This window comes from Equus przewalskii, chromosome 5, assembly GCF_037783145.1.
Source record: "Equus przewalskii isolate Varuska chromosome 5, EquPr2, whole genome shotgun sequence".
In the NCBI taxonomy this organism is placed as follows: Eukaryota; Metazoa; Chordata; class Mammalia; order Perissodactyla; family Equidae; genus Equus; species Equus przewalskii.
Genome location: NC_091835.1, coordinates 30,543,563 through 30,562,926, shown reverse-complemented (window position 1 = coordinate 30,562,926; position 19,364 = coordinate 30,543,563). Strand labels below are relative to the sequence as shown.

The 19,364-nt window shown below is 37.4% G+C and overlaps 1 protein-coding gene and 1 pseudogene across 22 annotated transcripts in view; both read left to right on the top strand.

Annotated features, from left to right (window-relative positions):
* Nucleotides 1-19,364, top strand: part of ERC1 (ELKS/RAB6-interacting/CAST family member 1) — a 516,642-nt gene that overhangs the window by 248,761 nt on the left and 248,517 nt on the right. For 17 of the 22 annotated variants that reach the window (XR_011540234.1, XR_011540233.1, XR_011540232.1 and 14 more), the window contains one exon: nt 211-342. The exons of the other annotated variants lie outside the window; for them this stretch is intronic. Coding sequence is in view for 13 of the 17 variants with exons in the window: in XM_070620439.1 (XP_070476540.1) it covers nt 211-342 (132 nt within the window). In the remaining 4 variants the exon portion in view is untranslated. The remainder of the gene's footprint in view (nt 1-210; nt 343-19,364) is intronic. 22 annotated transcript variants of the gene reach the window in all.
* On the top strand, nt 9,996-11,340 carry LOC103555810 (large ribosomal subunit protein uL3-like; annotated as a pseudogene).

Genomic DNA, 19,364 nt, shown 5'->3' with positions numbered 1-19,364 from the left:
GACCGTTTGCTCCTAATAATATGCTTCTTCGACCTCCTTTACTTCTTTCTTCCCTTGTTTCATTCTTTCCTCTGTGAAGACATCTTTCTTGGCCTGGGTTTACTTCTGAAGGGAGGAACATTTAGTAAGCAAATAGCCATTTCTTGATAAATAGGCTCTCGTTGGGTTGACTTATTAGTCTACTTCACCTAGTCTTCCATCGTTTTCCAGGACAGTCTCCGTAAGAAGGATGACAGGATTGAAGAGCTGGAAGAAGCACTAAGAGAAAGTGTACAGATAACTGCAGAGCGAGAAATGGTGCTAGCACAAGAGGAATCAGCCAGGACCAATGCTGAAAAACAGGTCTGCAATTTTATACAGTTACTGGCAATGCTGCTGGTTAAGCAAAAGGTAAAACCTAACCAGTATAGTTTAGGTAAACTATACATAATGAATGTTTATAGGGTCTCAAAAGCACTTCATCACGTGTAAGTATTTAGACTTAAATAACAATTGAAATATAGAAACATAAGAATTGACTCTTGTTAATGCAGGGGTCTCTGCATTAATAATTTGGAACTGATTTCATATATATTTATGTAGTATACACTCACATCTGATGAGATGAAATGGAACTTGTCTGTTTGTGATGAGACTGGGCATAAGCCTGCTTTTAAATGGAATGGGAAAACACAAAAATTTCTGAGTCAAAGATGTTAATTTTAAATAGCAAATAGTTTATTTATTTTATACCCTGCCTGTTCAAATGAGCAGTTAAAGTTTTAACAAGATAATAGCAAGTATGGGGGACATAGATATCATGACACTTGAGAGTCCCGGATCAGCGTGTCTCAACCTTGAGGTTGAGCATCGGCTGATGCTGTTTGTTTGTATATTTTTCTACATCTTTTTAGATCCCCATACTCTTGCTTTTAACTTTTTATTAGGAAGAATAACTAAAGATGAGAGATGTGATGGAAGAAATAATTTTGACAAATGAAGGCGCTAATCTCATTTCCCATTTTGAGAGTGTGATTTGAGGTTTTGAATCTACTGCACACAGATTCGTGATATTTAATTTTTTCAGGGATTGTTTCTTTTCTGTTTCTTTGTTGGAGAAGTATAAATGCTAAACAGGTAAAGAGAGTTCCGTGAGAGGGTAACGTGAATCTTTTGGGGAAGCCCTTGATCAGACCGTCATTGCTCTTGTGAGTTAAGATGGTTGCATCACAAGGAAGACGGGTACATTTCCAAAGCAGACGTATTGTAGTATGCACCATGAGGGGTCCCTTTAAAACTGTTAGATGTGAGGGTCTGGTTTCTTTAGAGTCGATTGTAGAAAGAAAGACAAACTGACATTTATTAGCAAAGCTGATGGAAAATTGATCTTTTCACAGAATGAGTATCTTTCAGTGCCCTGTTCTTAGATATATGCCTTAGTCTGCTTTCTGTTTGAGTATTTCCTAACGTACAGTTAGGTCGAGCAGTGGGTAGTGGAGAGCTGCAGAGAAGGGAAGGTGACGGCCATTGTTCCAGGGTGACGAGGGATGTGTTTTATCTTGATTCCTACCTTTTTTTTACATTGTTTCCTTTATTTTCAAACTGTTTCCTATTTTTTTTTTTTTTGGTAAAGATTTCTTTCTGCTTTAGGATCATTATTTAGTGACAAGTCTTACATGTCCGAGATTGTGTAGAAATTTTGGCAGTTAATAATAGATCACGTCAATATGGCTGCTTTTATGTGCTCTTTTTAAGCTATTGTGTGAACTGGTTATAATTTGCTTTTTTTTGTAGCTTCATTCATTTGTTCATTGACGTATTATGGACGTTTTTTAGTTTACAGAAAAGTTGAGCAGAAAGTATAGCGAGTTCTCGTATACTCCTTCCTCTACCTCAGTTTTCCCTATTATTAACATCTTGTATTGGTGTGATACATTTGTTAAAATTGATGAGCCAATATCGGTGCATTATAAACTACTTCATAGTTTACATTTTGGTTCATTCTTCATGTTGTACAGTTTTGTATGTTTTGCCGAGTATATAATGTCAAGTATCCGTCATTACAGTATCATACAGAATAGTTTCATAGCCCTAAAACTCCCCTGTGCTCTGTCTGTTCTTCCCTCCCCCATCTCCCCAGTCCCTGATCTTTTTTCTGTCTCTATAGTTTTGCCTTTGCCAGAATGTCATATAGCTGGAATCATGTAGCATGTAACCGTTTTAGACTGGCCTCTTTCGTTTAGCCTCCATATGCAAGGTCCTTCCATGTCTTTTTGTGGCTTGAGATCTTGTTTTGTTTTATCTCTGAATAATATTCCATTCTGTGGATGTGCCATAATTTGTTTATTCCTTCACCTATTGAAGAACATTTTGGCAATTATGTCTTTGGCAATTATGAATAAAGGTTCTATAAACATTCATCTACAGGTTTTTGTATGAAAATAAATTTTCAACTCATTTAGGTAAATATTTGGGAGTGTGCTTACTGGCTTGTGTGGTAAGACTATAGTTAACCCTTTAAGAAGCTGTGAAACTGTCTTCCAAAATGGATAAATATAATTTGCTTCTAATTGCATGCTTTTTTCTTTCCCTCTTTCCTGTTTATCTTTTTTCCACCATTCTGCTACTCACTGCCTATCTGAAGCTGTTGAGTGAAACATTGCATGAGACCAGTCATTTGGGCTTTAAGTGGTTGAAGGTATGAAGAAACTGCTTTATGTTTGTAGTTCTGAGGCTGTGTAACCTTCATCCACTGTCCCCCTGCTCTCATCTTCTGTTCTTTTCTTATTTTTGTCTTTTTCTGTCTCCTAGCCCCCATGTTAATTTTACTTATATATGTATTAATTGTATGCACCAAGATAATCTACAAATATTTCTTTGAAATATATTAAATGGGTGAAGATTTTTTTGGCTAGGGACACTATTCTTATTATCTCTCTCAGGTCCAAAAATTATCTGTCTCTTGCCCGAGTTTCGCCTCTCAGAAGAAATGACTCCCTCTGATACAAGGAGGATGTCTGCATCTCTTGATATCTCAAAGAGCAAAGTAAAATTGTTTGGCAACCATATCTCATTAAAATAAAATACAGAATCTTTTAAAGTTTAAGCAGGGAAAAACTGAAAAGAAAAAGGAAAAGATTTTTGGATGCCTTTGCCATATTCTTACCGAATCCCCTTACAGTATCTTCATTCCTAATACATGCTGCTCTGTACTGAGCCCAAGCCCCAAATTCAGAGAAGTTTGTAATGATCCAGTGAAGGAAGGTGTCCTCTAACCTGTGTTGGCAAATAGAGAGATAAATGTGAATAATCTTATGGGGAAAACTCCAGGGGTTCTTTACTTTTGCTTTGTTCCTTTCTACATGGATTTTCTTCTTCTGAAACCTCTCTTCTTAGTTTTGGCAGGTGTTGTGCTTTGTTGACTGTGAGAGCCATTTTCTTAAAATGAGCATAGACTAGAATTTATTCTCTGAAATAATTCACAACTGTCAGGAGGTGGGGAGCAGTATCCTTGGTTCAGCAGTGCTACTGTGACCTGAAGATTTTTGGAATGCTTTTTTTTGCACTTGAAAAGATTATTTTAATACCTTCACTGGTTTTCTTTGAGAGTAAATTTATTTTTTGAAGGAACCATTTGCAAATAGATTGCTAACTAAAGGTTTAAAAAATGCCTCTAACATATAAGACTTTTTCTTGTGGCTCAATAAGCTGGATTTATATCTATTCCTAATAAATATTTTTTATGTTTTGAACATTGATAAAGATATATCCTTTCAATATAACTAACATTTGCATGAGTTATGATTTTTTTAAAGCTAATTTTTAATAGTGATACTCATTTTTTTCAAATTGCCATTGTTTGGCTTGTATGTTAAGTATAAATTCTTGACCTAGACGATCATAACATTTTACCTATGATTTGCTAGATAGTTATAGATTAATGAGCATTTTTAAGGACTACATGTTTTTTATTCTTTTTTTAATTTAGGTTTTAAAACTTTTCATTTACATATTAAAAATAGTGCATTCCAGTAATTAAAATAATTTGAACAAAAAAATGATACTCTTGATTAAACTGCGTTTTACAGCCTGCAGAACACCTTGGGCCAGCTTGGTTTTTACTCTGGGTATCACTGTTGTCCCACCTAGCTTCCTACTTCAACATGCAAGTTCTTTTCCTTCTCAGCCAGCCAGACAGATGGGAGACGCAGGGATGACCTTTATTTTCACTAGTTCTTGATTCTTTGATGTGAAAATGGGCAGCACAGTCATTTAAACTTGGTCCCACCTTTTTGCCTCTCACAAAGTTAAATAGCTAAAAGAAGTAAAGTGAGAAGGCACTGACTGTGGACTGTACAATGCATATTAGTGGCGCACACGTTATTATGATTCACCTACTTCTCCTTCTCAATTGTTTCTTTTGAAGGCAGTGGAGTTTCCTCTTGCGTATGTATTTTTTTCATTTTTGGCTTAATCGAATTTCTCAATCTCACCCGTATCTGGTTCGTCAGACGTGGTTGCAGAGGGAGCAGAGCTAGACACATGAATGAATGGAGTTCAGTCTGTGCAGTGGCCGCCACTGAGTGTCCTATTTTTTTTATTCTTAAAGATTTATTAAATCCTCTATTGACTGCAAATCTCCCCAGTCAGTTACACAGCAGTACTTTTTCGAAGAGAACAGGTAGCACTCTGGCAGCAGCGCTGGTGGCTGGGTAGCCTGTGGAAGATGATGTGTCATGCTGGAACTGTGATCGTACTCCCCAGTCCTTCCAACTGCCATCTTACTTTCAGCTATCCCCAGAGTGGACAGTTTATTCTTTGGTTTTATAAACATAATCCTGTACTGATGTGAATAATTTATGCTATATTTCCATCATTTTTTAATTCAATGACAGTAATGCTCAGAAAATGAAATAATGATACTTCTACTTAGCTACCTTTTCTACAAACATTTGTTGAATACCTTGTATTTTTCTAGATGCTACACTAAACACTGGAAATAAAAAGGCAGTAGATATAGCCTTTGCCTCAGGAAGTGCGTAGTTTATTGGGAAAGACTGAAGAATGAACCTATAATTATGGTTCAATTTGATAAGTACCATGGTAGTGATCTCAATAGAGAACTTTAAGAATATTAAAGGAAGTACAGGCATGCAATCTGGATTGGAGAGCTCCATAGAAGGCTTTCTGGAGGAGATGGCTAATGCATGTACTGAGTCTTAAAAAGAGTTAGACAAAGCAGAGGTGGAAGGATATTGAATGTATTACATGTAGAGGATCCAGCATAGGTACAAGCTGGAAGCATCCAAAGAACTTTAAATACTAGTGGTCAGTAGCTACAGTTCAGGATAGATACGAATGGCAAGATCTATGGGAGGAAGGGAGAGGGAAGTGCACACAATCAGATCATGCTGAAGCATGTTTAGTCTTATGTTATATTCCAGAATTTTGATTTTATATTCAAGGCAGTGGAGAATTAGTAAAGCATTTTAAGCAGAGAACAATATTTATTCATGAGTTTGCTTGCTCATTCATTCATTCAGCAGATCTTTATTGAGTATCCAATGGTGCTGCGGTAGTCCTGGGTAATGTATCATGATGAACAAAGCAGCTGTGGTCTCTCCCCTAAGAGAACTTAGAGTTCACAGGGGGACACAGACACCAACCGACAAATAACATTTAATTACAAGTTATCACAAAGTACTATAAAGGATAAGAACAGGTTTTCTGCTACAGACAATAATCTGGTAGAGGTTGGAGAGGTTAGAACCTATTTTGGGTTGAGTGCTCAGAGAAGGTTCTCTGAGAAAGTAACATTTAACCTGGGCCCTGGAGGATGAGAAGCCTGCCATGTAAAGAGTGGGGAGGAATCAACACTGTGATGGCGGTAAGGTGGCAAAGAGCGGGATGTGTGTGGGAGCAATACAAGGGATCAGGGCCTTATGTAAGCAGTGGCAAGAAGTGTGTGTGTTTTTTTAAAGTGTTGGAAGCCATTAAAGAGGTTTAAGCAGTGCATGACACCCTCTGATTTGTGTTTTTAAAAGATTATTCTGGGGTCCAGCTCCGTGGCTGAGTGGTTAAGTTCGCGCGCTCTGCTGCAGCGGCCCAGGGTGTGGATCCTGGGCGCGGACATGGCACCACTCGTCAGGCCACGTTGAGGTGGTGTCCCACATCCCACAACTAGAAGGACCTGCAACCAAGATATACAACTATGTACCAGGGGGGTTTGGGAAATAAAGCAGAAAAGAAAAATTAAAAAAAAAAAAAGATTATTCTGGCTGCTAGTTGGAAAATGGATTCACTAGGGCTAAGAGTGTAAGGAAGAAGATGAGATGGATATTAGAGTAGCTGAAGCCAGAGGTCTTCAAACTGAGGTGCACATACACCTGGATGCATGAGCATTTTCCCAGAGGGAACGTGGGCACAGCTCCTCAGCTTCTAAACATGCTTTCCCCTCAAATTGATATGCCTGAGAAGGCACCTAAGATGTGCAGATTCTTTTTCCACTTCCCCTTTCACAGTTTTGCATTCCTCATTTGATGATATACACACCTCTCCTGAATCTTACTATTCTGTATTCCTCTGGGGAGGAAAAAAGCCTCTCGAACAATAACAAAGGCATAGTTCCAAATACTGTTGTTGAGGAAATGGATGAGAAGAGTCAGATTGTTTACAATTCTTTGTTTTGAACAGAATTGAAAGGCAGCCTGATTAAGTTGCCAGCTGATAGATAATTATAAGTGATTTTTTGTGATAGCCTAATATGTGATTTGGGGCATATGATTCTGAAGGAGTGTAAAAAATTGAGTTATATTACTGTGACAAAACTCCTTCCATTCCTGTTCATTTCTTTATGTAAAGGTTTGTTAGTGCTTATGCCTATGAAAATGAAACATACCATAGAATTGATGCTAAACCCTGGGTCTTTCTAGCAATAAGTAATATTGATCAAGGGTTATCTAAACTAATAAAAATAAAACTTCCATTAATCTCATTAAGATATATACATGTAATGATAAGATATATATATATTTTTAAAGATTTTTTAATTTTTTCCTTTTTCTCCCCAAAGCCCCCCGGTACACAGTTGTATATTCCTCGTTGTGGGTCCTTCCAGTTGCGGCATGTGGGACGCTGCCTCAGCGTGGTTCGATGAGCAGTGCCATGTCCGTGCCCAGGATTCGAACCAATGAAACACTGGGCCGCCTGCAGCAGAGCACACGAACTTAACCACTCAGCCACGGGGCCAGCCCCGATAAGATATATTTTTAATAAGATTTTACTCTTCACATTTAATAGTCTTTCAAAATATCTAATATTTATATTAGGTTTGGTTGATTTTATGTTACTAGTAATTATAATGATAACTCAATCAGAAAGAACTTTTTAACAGAGTTATGACCACAGGAAATTTTGTAAATTTCAAATTTAAATTTATTTACATATTTTTGTTGCAGAAAATACAAGAGCATCCATACAAACAGTCTAGCATAAAATAAACTTAATTAGTATGAAATTTTAGGGAGAAATGGAATGGAAACACTAGTCAAGAAGAAAAAGGCAAGTGTTGTGGCTGGTCTGGTGGCATAGTGGTTAAGCTCACACGCTCTGTTTTGGTGGCCTGGGGTTCGCAGGTTCAGATCCCGGGTGTGGACCTAGCACTGCTTGTCAAGCCACACTGTGGAGGTGTCCCACATAAAATAGAGAAAGATTGGCAGAGATGTTAGCTCCACAGCAATCTTCCTCAAGCAAAAAGAGCAAAATTGGCAACAGATGTTAGCTCAAGGCCAATCTTCCTCACACACACAAAAAAGAGAAAAAGGCAAATGTAAAAATTTTAATTAAGGAACCTTTTGTCTTTATAGTTTTTAAATAGATGGTAATGGATATTAAGTCACCATGGTATTTGTATTTCATTGGATACTTTCTCTTTTAAAAAAGTGATGCTTTTTAAAAAAAATCTAAGAAATTACATCTTTTACAACTCTTTAAACTTACAATGTAAAAAAATTAGATATCAAGTTAAAATCATAGTTATATAAACTCTTTTAGAAGGTATACTAGCAAAATCGTGTAAAGACTCCTGGTCTAGGAAGAGCTTGGACAGATTAGGCAATGGCTGAGTAAATTACATAGTGGGAGTGGAGATGGAGAAAAGTACATGGATTTAGAATATCTTTTGGAAATAGAGCTAAAAAGATTTGGTGAACGCATGTTAGGGGTAAGGATGAAAGAGCAAACAAAGATGATCCTCTAATTTCTGGGTGGACAACTGAGAGGATGGTAGTTCCATTTTTTGAGAGGAGAAAGCCTGAGGGAAAAACTTGTTTGAGGAAAAGAACAAAGAAATTGTGCTAAAGAAGTATTAGCTATATTATCATTAGTAGAATTATTACGACATCAAATTTGTATTTTCAGCCCAGTTCTCTCTTCCAAGATCCAAACTAAATCTACTTCATATCTTTCCTATTTCATTGACATCTCAACCTGAAACCATCCAAATCCAGAATTCTTGATTCCTACTCTCACACCAGTTTTCCCTCAGGCTTTTTCATCTCATCTGAGAAAACACTCTTGTCCTACAAAGCTGAAAGCATACTGAGTGTTAGGAGAATCGAGTCCAATAAAGGCAGAAGTGATAGGTTGGGTACAGAAATTTTATACTCAATTCTCTAGTTCGAGAAGGCCACTCCAGAACTTTAGGGAAGCTTTATTACATAGTGGCTACGAAAGTGGGTTCTGGAGTTAAAAGTCTCGGTTGGAATTATGGTTCCATCACTTGCAAATTGTGATCTCAGGCAAATTATTTCTGTGTCAGTTCCCTGAACTGTCAAAAGATATTTGTTTTATTTGCCACGTTAAAGAGAGATTATATGTATAAAGCTCTTAGAATCTGACATATAGTAATCACTCAATAAATGTTAGCTAATACTGATACTTGTGTTGTTACTACCACTCCTATTTTCCAGTTTACTTTTAAGCAAGCCATGCTGTGGCAGCGTCCCGCATACAAAATAGAGGAACATTGGCACAGATGTTAGCTCAGGGACAATCTCCCTCAAGCAAAAAGAGGAAGATTGGGAACAGATGTTAGCTCAGGGACAATCTTCCTCACCGAAAAAAGAAAAAGAAAAGAAAGAAAAATTAGGTAATATTTCTAGACAAAAATGAAAATAGCATACACCAAACTTATGAGATGCAGCAAAAGCAACTCCAAGAGGTATGTTTATAATAATAAGTGTCTAAATACACAAAAACATACTGTAATATGGATTTTAGAACCATAATGCTTAGACCTTATTCCTAGAAGTAAGAAGATACAGAAAATTTAGGGTTAAAAATTTTTTTTAAGTGTTTGATCCTCATAATTTTAGATTGGAATTGGAAATATCTGTTTAAATATTTGACTTTTTTCTCTTAAACACACAGATGCACACACACACATTTTCTGTGTACTGACAATACCGAGAAGACTGATTATTTCAGTAGTAGTGCATGCTCCTAGAGCTCAGATGTGGTAGGTAAATTTCATTCCCTAGGAAAAGGGTTTGAGTTCCAATCAGAAGTTACTTTTTTCTTTTGATGTAATGTGAATTCTATGAGTGTACATTTTTCTTCACAAGTGCTCATTGGTTACTGAAGCCTCTGTGGTCTTTATAGCAGCACTGTTTAAGAGAACTTTAGAACAATGGAAATGTTTTATAACTCTTCTGTCCAGTGTGATAGCCCCTCGCCAGACATTTCTCTTGAGTACTAAAATGTGCCTAGAGCACCTGAAGAGCTGAGTTTTCACATTTATTTCATTTTAATTAAATTTAAATGGCCGTGTCTGGCTAGTGGCTACTGAATTGGGCAGCTGAACTCTATAATGTGTTGGATGAATGGATACCTATGTATACATATGCATACTTAGCAGCTACTATTTAGTTTATTCTCCTGAGCCTGACACAGTTGTAGTACTGAACTATACAAGTACAAGCACTTTTCTGATGTAGTTGGCCTTTTTTTCATTTTGTTTTTGGAAAAACATCTGTGGTCTAAAAACATGTTTGTCCAAAGTAATTTTTCCTTTAAGAAATAATGGTGCTCTACCAGCAGCCTTCGACGGTGGGATGTCTCACAGGAAGTTCTCTGCTCCCAAGCACGGGTCCCTGGGCTTCTTGCCTCGGAAATGCAGCAGCCGGCACCATGGGAAGGTGAAGAGCTCCCCCGAGGATGACTCTTCCAAGCCTGTCCACCTCACAGCCTTCCTAGGCTACAAGGCCAGCATGAGCCGCATTGTGTGTGAGATCCATAGGCCAGGATCCAAGGTGAACAAAAAGGAAATTGTGGAGGCTGTGACCATTGTGGAGAGGCCACCCATGGTCGTTGTGGGCATTGTGGGCTACGCTGAAACGCCTCGGGGCCTCCATACCTTCAAAGCCATCTTTGTTGAGCATAACTGCCATGAGTGCAAAAGGCACTTCTGCAAGAAGTGGCATAAGCCTAAGAAGAAGGCCTTCACCAAATACTGCAAGTGACTGGAAGCAACTGGAGAAGGACTTCAACAGCATGAAGAAGTACTGCCAGGTCATCTGTGTCATCGCCCACACCCAGATGCTCCTGCTTCCTCTGCGCCAGAAGAAGCCCTATCTCAAGGAAATCAAAGTGAATAGAGGCACTGTGGCTGAGAAATTGGACCAGCCCCATGGGAGGCTGGAGCAGCAGTTTCCTGTGAACCAAGTTTTTGGGCAGTATGAGATGGTCGATGCCATCGGGGTGACCAAAGGCAAAGGCTACAAAGGGGTCACTAGCTGCGGGCACACCAAGAAGCTGCCCTGCAAGACCCACCAACGGCTGTGCAAGGTTGCCTGTATTGGGGCATGGCATTCTGTCTGAGTGGCTTTCTCTGTGGCACGGGCTGGGCAGAAAGGCTACCATCACTGCACCAAGATCAACAAGAAGATCTCCAAGATTGGCCAGGGCTACCTCATCAAGATGGCAAACTGATCAAGAACAGTGCCTCCACTGATTGTGATCTGTCTGACAAGAGTATCAACCCTTTGGGTGGCTTTGTCCGCTTTGGTGAAGTGACCAATGACTTTCTCATGCCGAAAGGCTGGGTGGTGGGAACCAAGAAGCGAGTGCTCACCCTTTGCATGTCCTTGCTGGTGCAGACAAAGTGGTGGGCCCTGGAGAAGGTTGACCTCAAGTTCATCCATACCACCTCCAAGTTTGGCCATGGCCGCTTCTAGACAGTGGAGGAGAAGAAAGCATTCATGGGATCACTTAAGAAAGACCGAATTGCAAAGGAAGAAGGAGATTAATGACAGGTGCATATTGTGCAGCTGGTGGGATCCCAATAAACACTATTTTCCAGTGGGGGGGAAGAAAAAAAGAAAGAATGGTAAAAGACTAGGTTAGTGAAAGACTAGGTCACTTTCAAGAGATGTCATAATTGTACATGTGTTACCCCATATTTATGTAATACTAGACACATAAGTTTATAGCATGAGTGATGGAGCTTATGTAGGAAGGAGGAGTAGAATAGTTACAGAAGTGAGAAAGAGGCATCTGTCCATTGTGAGAATATGTGACCCCAGCATTAAGAGTTTAATGGCTTCAAAGGTATTACATTACTCTATTTATTCAATTAATGTTTGTTGAGAGCCTACTATGTGCTAGAAAGTAGGAATATTTTACTGAACCAAACAAATATGGTCCCTTTCCTTATGGTGCTTATATGTTATTAGGGAGATTAATCAGGTGATCACAGATATAAACATTCTTTAAAAGTGTGATATAGGCAAGTAATTAAAAGCATAGTATTTTATGCAAGTATAACAAGGGGACCTTATTTAGAATGAATGGTCAGGGAAGCATTGCTAAGATAGTGATATTTAAATTGAGAGGTGAAAAGCAAGTAGGAATTAGTGAGATTCAGAATGGCAAGAAGTTTACTTCAGTGGGAACCACATGTGTGGACACCCACCCCAATAATGGGAAGAGTGTGATATAGTCAGGGAACCAAAAGAAAACCAGAGTTAGTGGGGAATACTGAGTAGAAGTGAGTTGGTGGCTAAATGGATAGTTAGACGAGTGAGTGAATAAATAAATGAGTGAATAAATAAATGAATAAATAAATAAGTGAAAGAACAGATGGTATGATGTGAAACTACAGAGGTAGGCAGAAACCAGATTATGTAGGATGGTCTTGCAAACGATTTTAGATTTTATCTTAATCATGATGGTTAGCCTGTCAGTCATTGTAAGCAAAAGAGTGGTAAAAATTCATTTTACATTTTAGAAAGATTATCCTGGCAGTGATATGAAGAATAAGTAGAGGGAGAGCAAGGGTAGACGGGGGAATACTCCTTAGGGAGATACCACATGATGTAGGGGCGTGGTCGGGTGTCGGCGCTGGAGATGGAGAGATGTATTTGGAGAGAGTCAACAGGATTTGCTGATGGGTTGCATGTGGAAGAGGAAAGGGATTTGACAAGGATGATCCCCACATTTTCTGCCATGAGGATCTAGGTGGATAGTGGTGTTTATTAACTGTGGGGAAAACTGGAGGAGGAGGGCTTTAAGGTAGGAATTTAGCTCTGTGTATGTTAAATTTGAGATGCCTGTGTCCTCTTCTCATGAAGATTGCAAGTAGACAGTTGGATATATGGATTGAGCTCAGAAGAGTGCTCTGAGCTAAAAATATAAACTTCAGAGATAACACATGGTTGGCTTTTCTCTTTTTACTTTAACTTTGTGTTAGCCATTCACAATATGCAGGTTTCTTCCAGTTAATCTCAAATGCACGTAAATTGAGAAAGTACCTGTTACTTTCTATATTTCTCTGAACTAAGATTTGGATGACTCTATAAATATGTGCCTGGCTTGTTACTAGAAATATGACACGTAGGAAGTACATAGCATCTTACAAGGCTTGAGATACTGACATTTATTGATTACCTATTAATTACCAGTCACCATGATAAATACTTTCTTAATAGTATTATTTAATAATTTAAGCAATAAATCTTAGATATATTTAATGTTTCCTGGACAGAAAAAGAGCATCAGTGCTCATTTGTGTCCTTTTTCGGAAGAACAAAGAATGGTTTGCATTTATTACATTACATGTTCCTTCTGTATGAGGCAGTGTCTTCATCTTAACTCTATTCTTTAGTCTGGAGAAGTCCTATTTCTCCTTCCAAAATACCTTCTCTGACCTTCCAAGTCTGAGTTACATGTCTTTCCTGTGTTTTTCAGCAGCACCTTGTACTGTTTGTCGTAAAACAACACTGTGTTATTATTACTTAATTATTGTCCATCACTTTAAGAGACTGTCTCTGTCTTCTCTGAGAGAACAAAAAGCTCCTTGAGGCCCCGGGCTGTGTCTTGTTTACTGTTGTATCCTTAACACCTACCAGCATGTCTGGTATATAATGATATTCAGTGAATATATTGAGTGAATGAATGAATAATTGAATAAATGAATGAAATTTTATTCTTACCTCCTGAATACTTGCACCCCTAATCACAGCAGCATCACTTTACTTATTTACTAAACAATTTAAGGTTTAATGGTAATTTCATGATTTTTGCAGTAGCTACCAAAAATATATTTTGAATTACTACATTTTTGTTCTTTGTTGTAACTCCCTTCCACCGGATTTGGTGAAGCACTTTGCCATCTGACACAAAAAACTCAAAATTTCAGAATCGTAGATTTAAAGAATTACAATAGATGTTATTTGTTTGAAAGTAACTTACTTCCTTTAGTGCTTGATTTTAAAGCATGGTAGCTAAAATGGAAAAATAAAATTTAGAAATCGTCATTGTCCCTGACTTCTACTTCACTGGGAGGTAGAGGACTTCTTATGTCTCACAGGATTAGCGTTCAGCACTCCAGCTCCGCTGTTGTTGAACTTCAGGTAGTGGGAGCCAGCTCACAGTCTTGTGTAGCGTCTCATCTGTAACTCTGAAACAGCAGTAAGCCGTTCTCATAAAAACATGTAAAAATTTAAAACATTCTGCAGAACAGATGTAAAATGTGATCAAATTACTAAGAAAATCTTTTTGATCCTACTTTATTTCCTTCCACTAGGACTAATACTTCTGATCATCATTGGTAAATTTGACATCAGGTTTTTCAAAATTTGTCTTCTCTCTCCCTGCCTTAAAAATAGATTTATAGTATTATTAAGATTGTTTCTTTTTATTTAGTGCTATAATGGGCTACATTTATAATTTATAGAAGTTTCTTAACATTTCTTAAATTCTTTTTCTTTACTTATCCCTTATAAGTCTTAAACTGATTTCTGTATCAGTTGTGATGGGGATTTTTGAGATGAGTAGCTGAGCCATCTAAAAATATTACAAATACAAACATGTTTCTCAGAACTATATAGAATCATTCAGTCTTATAAGAAAGTCCAGTTGTAAGTTAGCAATTTAAAAACTATACTTTTAAAGCAGTTTACTGATTTCTGCAGAAGTCATCATTTTTCGTCAATGTGAAGACTGAAGATACTGTTGTTCAAAGATATTTCATTTTTAAAAAGTAAGATGTTATTATGAAACATTTTATTGATAAACATGTGGAAAATACAATTTTAGTAATTCAGGGATCTGAGGAGATGTGACAGTTAAATTCACGATCATTTTCTCTTTGCCATTGTATAATCATTTCAGTATTTAAATCAAGCTCTGTCGAGAGGAACCTAGTAAGTTTCATTGTAGACTCTTGCTCTAATGTCAATGAGTTTGAATCTCCTTTGTTATGGTGACTGGTTATGAAATCAGTCACTTGACAGGCCCTTAAGTGAGACTGCTGGAAATACGTCATGTCTGCTTTCATGGTGACAGCTGGCTACAAAACAAACCCCAGCAGAGCCATTCTGCAATTGACAAGGGACTTCAAAGGCCAACAGGGCTGCCACTTCAAAGAGAATTCTGCCATCTCTGGCTTGTTGAAAGAAGAAGTTAAATGGCTGTACCCTGCCATAGCAGAAATCTCTGTGTTTAGACTTCTCCATCTTTTGATCTTAGAAAGATGTATGAAATGGTTTCAAGTTAAAGGAATAGTATAGTCTGTAGTAATGGCAACCCAATATTATTCTGCATTTCAGTCCACTTATTAATGGAAGTTACCCAGATATGTTCAAATAAGAGCAAATTTAAAAACTCAAATGTCTCAGAGAATCAGTGTTCAAAAGAAGATTTGAACCTCTGTGTTAATGTTGTAGCCACCTTCACAAATATGGAATAAGTCTGATGGTGAATAAAATGAAACTCTCAATGTCTTTTTAAAACTCCTTCAATTTCTCCTCGTAATTTGTACCCCCTTTAGCAGAATCAGATTCTGAATGTTGATAGTAAGAATGGCAGACAACTAAAACCTGTAATCTCAAGGCTGATTTATATGGTTTTAAACTGATATTTCTCTACTTTTAGTAACTCTGTACTTAAAATTTTAAATTACCTTGTACTATTTAAAATCTTATTCATTTAGTTATGCTGGATACAATTTTGAAATAATTACTTCCTCTTTGTATTAAACAAAAAAAGATCTCAGAGTTTTAGTAAAACTCTTTTAATAAAAGATCAAATACTAACAAGCATCTTCAAGAATAACAAGGAAAAGGCTGCAGCATGAAGTCTTTCTTTTAGATTACTGATAGCCATAAAAGATATCCCTTTGATGGAGTCATGTTCAGTATATGTGAAAAAGAACATGGAAAACTTTAAAAATAATACGGCAGCATAAATATTGAGATTCTATATGTGGTATGAAGTGAGAGTGAGGAGTAGCTGAAATTTATAATTTAAAATCACTATAAGCCAATGGCATCGCTTTTTCTTAATTACCTGTTTGCCCTCTCATCCTATGTGTTATAGAAGGATAAAGCTAAGAATCCTTAGATTCTTTTGCCCTGACCTTCTATTTTCTTACTTCTCTTAAAATTTTTCCTTACGTAAAATAAAAAAGTTGACTTGGCAGAAGCTTTAGCCTCTATAACTTCCTCTATAATTTTGCCAGATGGGGTCAGTAGACAACAAGTAAAGAAATTCTGAAGGAACACTGAAGCCCCCAGGAAATAACCACATCCAATGGTATGACCAAAGAAAATCTCTAGATACTTGAGTAGTTCATAGCAGTAATTCTTAAAATAATGCATTTGTGTTTGTCTTTTTTGTTATTGTAGTTTTTTCCTCTTGAAAAATTTTTGATAGTATAGTAGTACATGATTATATTGTCCTGGAAGTTCAGGAAATATCTACGTCTCTGAATTTCAGCTTGATTTTCATTTTTATTCAACAAAAGGACCACATCTCTGTTTTCAAAAGTTATAATCAAATGAAAAATTAACTTTAGTGGAAAAGAAACAAAACCTTGGCACACCCCAAAACTAAACCAGAGAGGTGATTGCCAGAGTCTATAGATAGTGTTTCAAAGTAGACGTTTTTATACTTCTGTCTACACTGCTTAACCACTGCTGCGCTGCAAAGCGCTTTTGGAATCTGTGTGGCACATCTATAACAGATGATACTTAGTTTGCTTGTAATGAGTTCTTGGGGTGTTTGGCCCTTGTTCTGTTATCTCCTACTGAGAAGTTTGATAAACCAACTTATTGACGATAGAGGCAGTCATCCAAGATACGGCTGAAGGTGAAGTCATGAGAGCCAGATGGCCTCCCGCTGACTTTTGTATGCAGTTGTTGTTCTCCTTGGCTGCACCTTCCTGGATGTTTTCAATGAAACATATTTTCCTAGAGAAATATGCACAGCAGGATTTATCCTACATAACAGATAGTTTTTGTGTGTGGCATGTCCCAAGCTCTAATTTGGCCCTCACTTGTTCCTTTCTCTTATCATCACCCTGTTTAATGAATAAAGAGGCAATAAGGGTTAGTGCAAAGTGCACTGAACCAGAAGTCAAGTGATGTGGATTCTTTTTTTTCTTCTATTTACTAACTGTGATTTAGGGTAATAACCATAATCTTTTTAAGCTCCTGTGTGGAGCAAATTATTACCTCTGTAAGTGTTTTGGTAGTCTATAAAGGCAGTATACAAATGCTGAGCCTTATTGTTGTGGCCAAAATAATTCTGTATGTATCTGTGTATGTATGTGTGTGTGTACATACACACACTCATGTATACTTATGAGTTCCCTCTTGGTATCCTTGGGTTGCCAGACATTAACTCCCACCCTTTTACTTTTCTCTTTTGGCTTATGGTAAAGTTTTCATAAGGTCCAATAACTGTCATTTCATTTGCCAATATTTTCTCTGTAATCATTTTCCAGGAGTTATATTGAAATAATATGTTTTCTGTACAAAACGTCTCTCTAATTAATGAAATATCACTCTTTACTTCTTGGTAGCTGTTTGATTTTTTTGTTTCAGCAGTTGAGATGAGAAGGGTTAAAATTTCAGTTAAAATGCCAGTAAACTTTTATTTTTATTGTTGCAAACTTAAGGAAACAGTATGAAGCTGCTTTATTCAAATTGTTCATTATGTCTTACAAAAAGGGCTTAAGCCCTAAATGCTCTGTTCTCTATTGGTGACTTTATGCTAGTGAGCAGATTACTGTTTTCTTTTTTCTTTCTTTTCTTCCCTTCCCTCCTCTCTCCTTTCCTTTCCTTTCTTTTTCATTCTTCCAAGGAAGATTGTCCCTGAGCTAACACCTGAGCCGATCTTCCTCTATTTCGTATGTGGGACACCACCACAGCATGGCTTGCTGAGTGGTGTGAAGATCTGTGCCCAGGATCCAAACCCATGGATACTGAGCCACCAAAGTAGTGTACAAACTTAACCACTACGCTACCAGGCTGGCCCCAGATTACTGTTTTCTGTAGTAAAATGGAATTAATGTGTTCTCCATGTGAAATAGCCAAATAATTCCAACTAAGAAAGAAATTTCTTTCCAAAACCTGGACAACTCATATAACCTTCCTAGCATGTATCCTGTTAGTTTGACTTCCTAGCAGTGCAGAACATTTTTTTCAGAATAGAGCTTACCAGAGTTTGAAGCTCAAGGGAAAGTCTTGTTATTCCACTTCTATTTGTGTTTCTTTTCCTGAATCACTCATTTGTTGCAAACCCTAATGAAATATAAAGAAGTCTCAGATCTAGATACAGAAGAGTATAAAATGATAGTTGCCACATCTTCTTTGTTATTGCTGCTGGAGAAAGAAAATGTGATGTTATTTAGATTATTTCTCTCCTTCTTTCTTCCAGCAGTGGAGAGGAGCTATGGAGTTTATGTGGGCCCAGGAAATTATTAATTTTTTGTTTTACTTGATTCTGCTACTACCTGTTTGTTGCTGAAATGAGCAGATTATAGGAGACATTAATCAAATAACAATCTTGTCAAAAAATTAGTTTTCAGTGCTTTAATTCAAATTTTTAGTTTTTGGTTTTGATGCTATGTTACAAAAAAACCACCTAAATGGAATTGGCAGTGAGATGAATATTGGTCCTTCTTAAACCCTCTTTCTAGTTTCTGTGACATAATGGTGAGAGTCACAGCACCAGGGAAGCATTTGCTCTGCTTTCAAAATGTGCATCCACACTTTACTGATGTTTGAGTTTTCAAGCTCCACTTAGGCGTGATGAGTGCTTATTATAGGATTTATCTACCTGAGCCTCTGAGTTGATTTTTTAAAAAAAGGAAAATTGAGATGGCTCGCAAAGGAAGCATTTCTTTCGTCTTGTCGAGTTTCCATTCTTTTTAAATTTATCTTCAGGTGAAGATTTGTCACCACAGCATAGTATTACTGGAAACTTAAGGGCAGTTGCCAGTGAAGGAATATAGCCCATCAGTGTGAATTTGTCTCATCTTACAAGTCAGTCTTAACTGTATGGATACTTATAAACCATATGCTTTTATAAAAATATCCAGCATTGTTAAGTGTCCTATGGGAATGTGAGCCATACTTTGAGAGATGGTGAAAACTTTGTAAAATCCTCACCTATAGAGCACATTAATTATTTAAAGTGTCATTTGCGTATTTTATTCTCACAAATCTTTGGCAGTGTCGACTTATTAGACAAATGCAGCAATATATAAAAGGTCACGAACTCTAGTGACTCCCAAAGTTGAATTGTGGAAATAGGGTTTTTGTGGTTTCTTCTTCAGTGCCGTATATGTGACTCCTACTCATATTTGGGTCTTTCGTAAAGTCAAGAATAAAAGATAGCAATAGTACCTGACAATTCCTGAGTTTAATGTCCTACTGAATTCAGTGGCATCTGTTAGGTTACCACAAGAATCACTTAGAGGGCCAGCCCCGTGGCTGAGTGGTTAAGTTTGCACGCTCTGCTTCAGCGGCCCGGGGCTTGCTGGTTTGGATCCTGGGCATGGACCTCCACACTGCTCATCAGTCCATGCTGTGGTGGCGTCC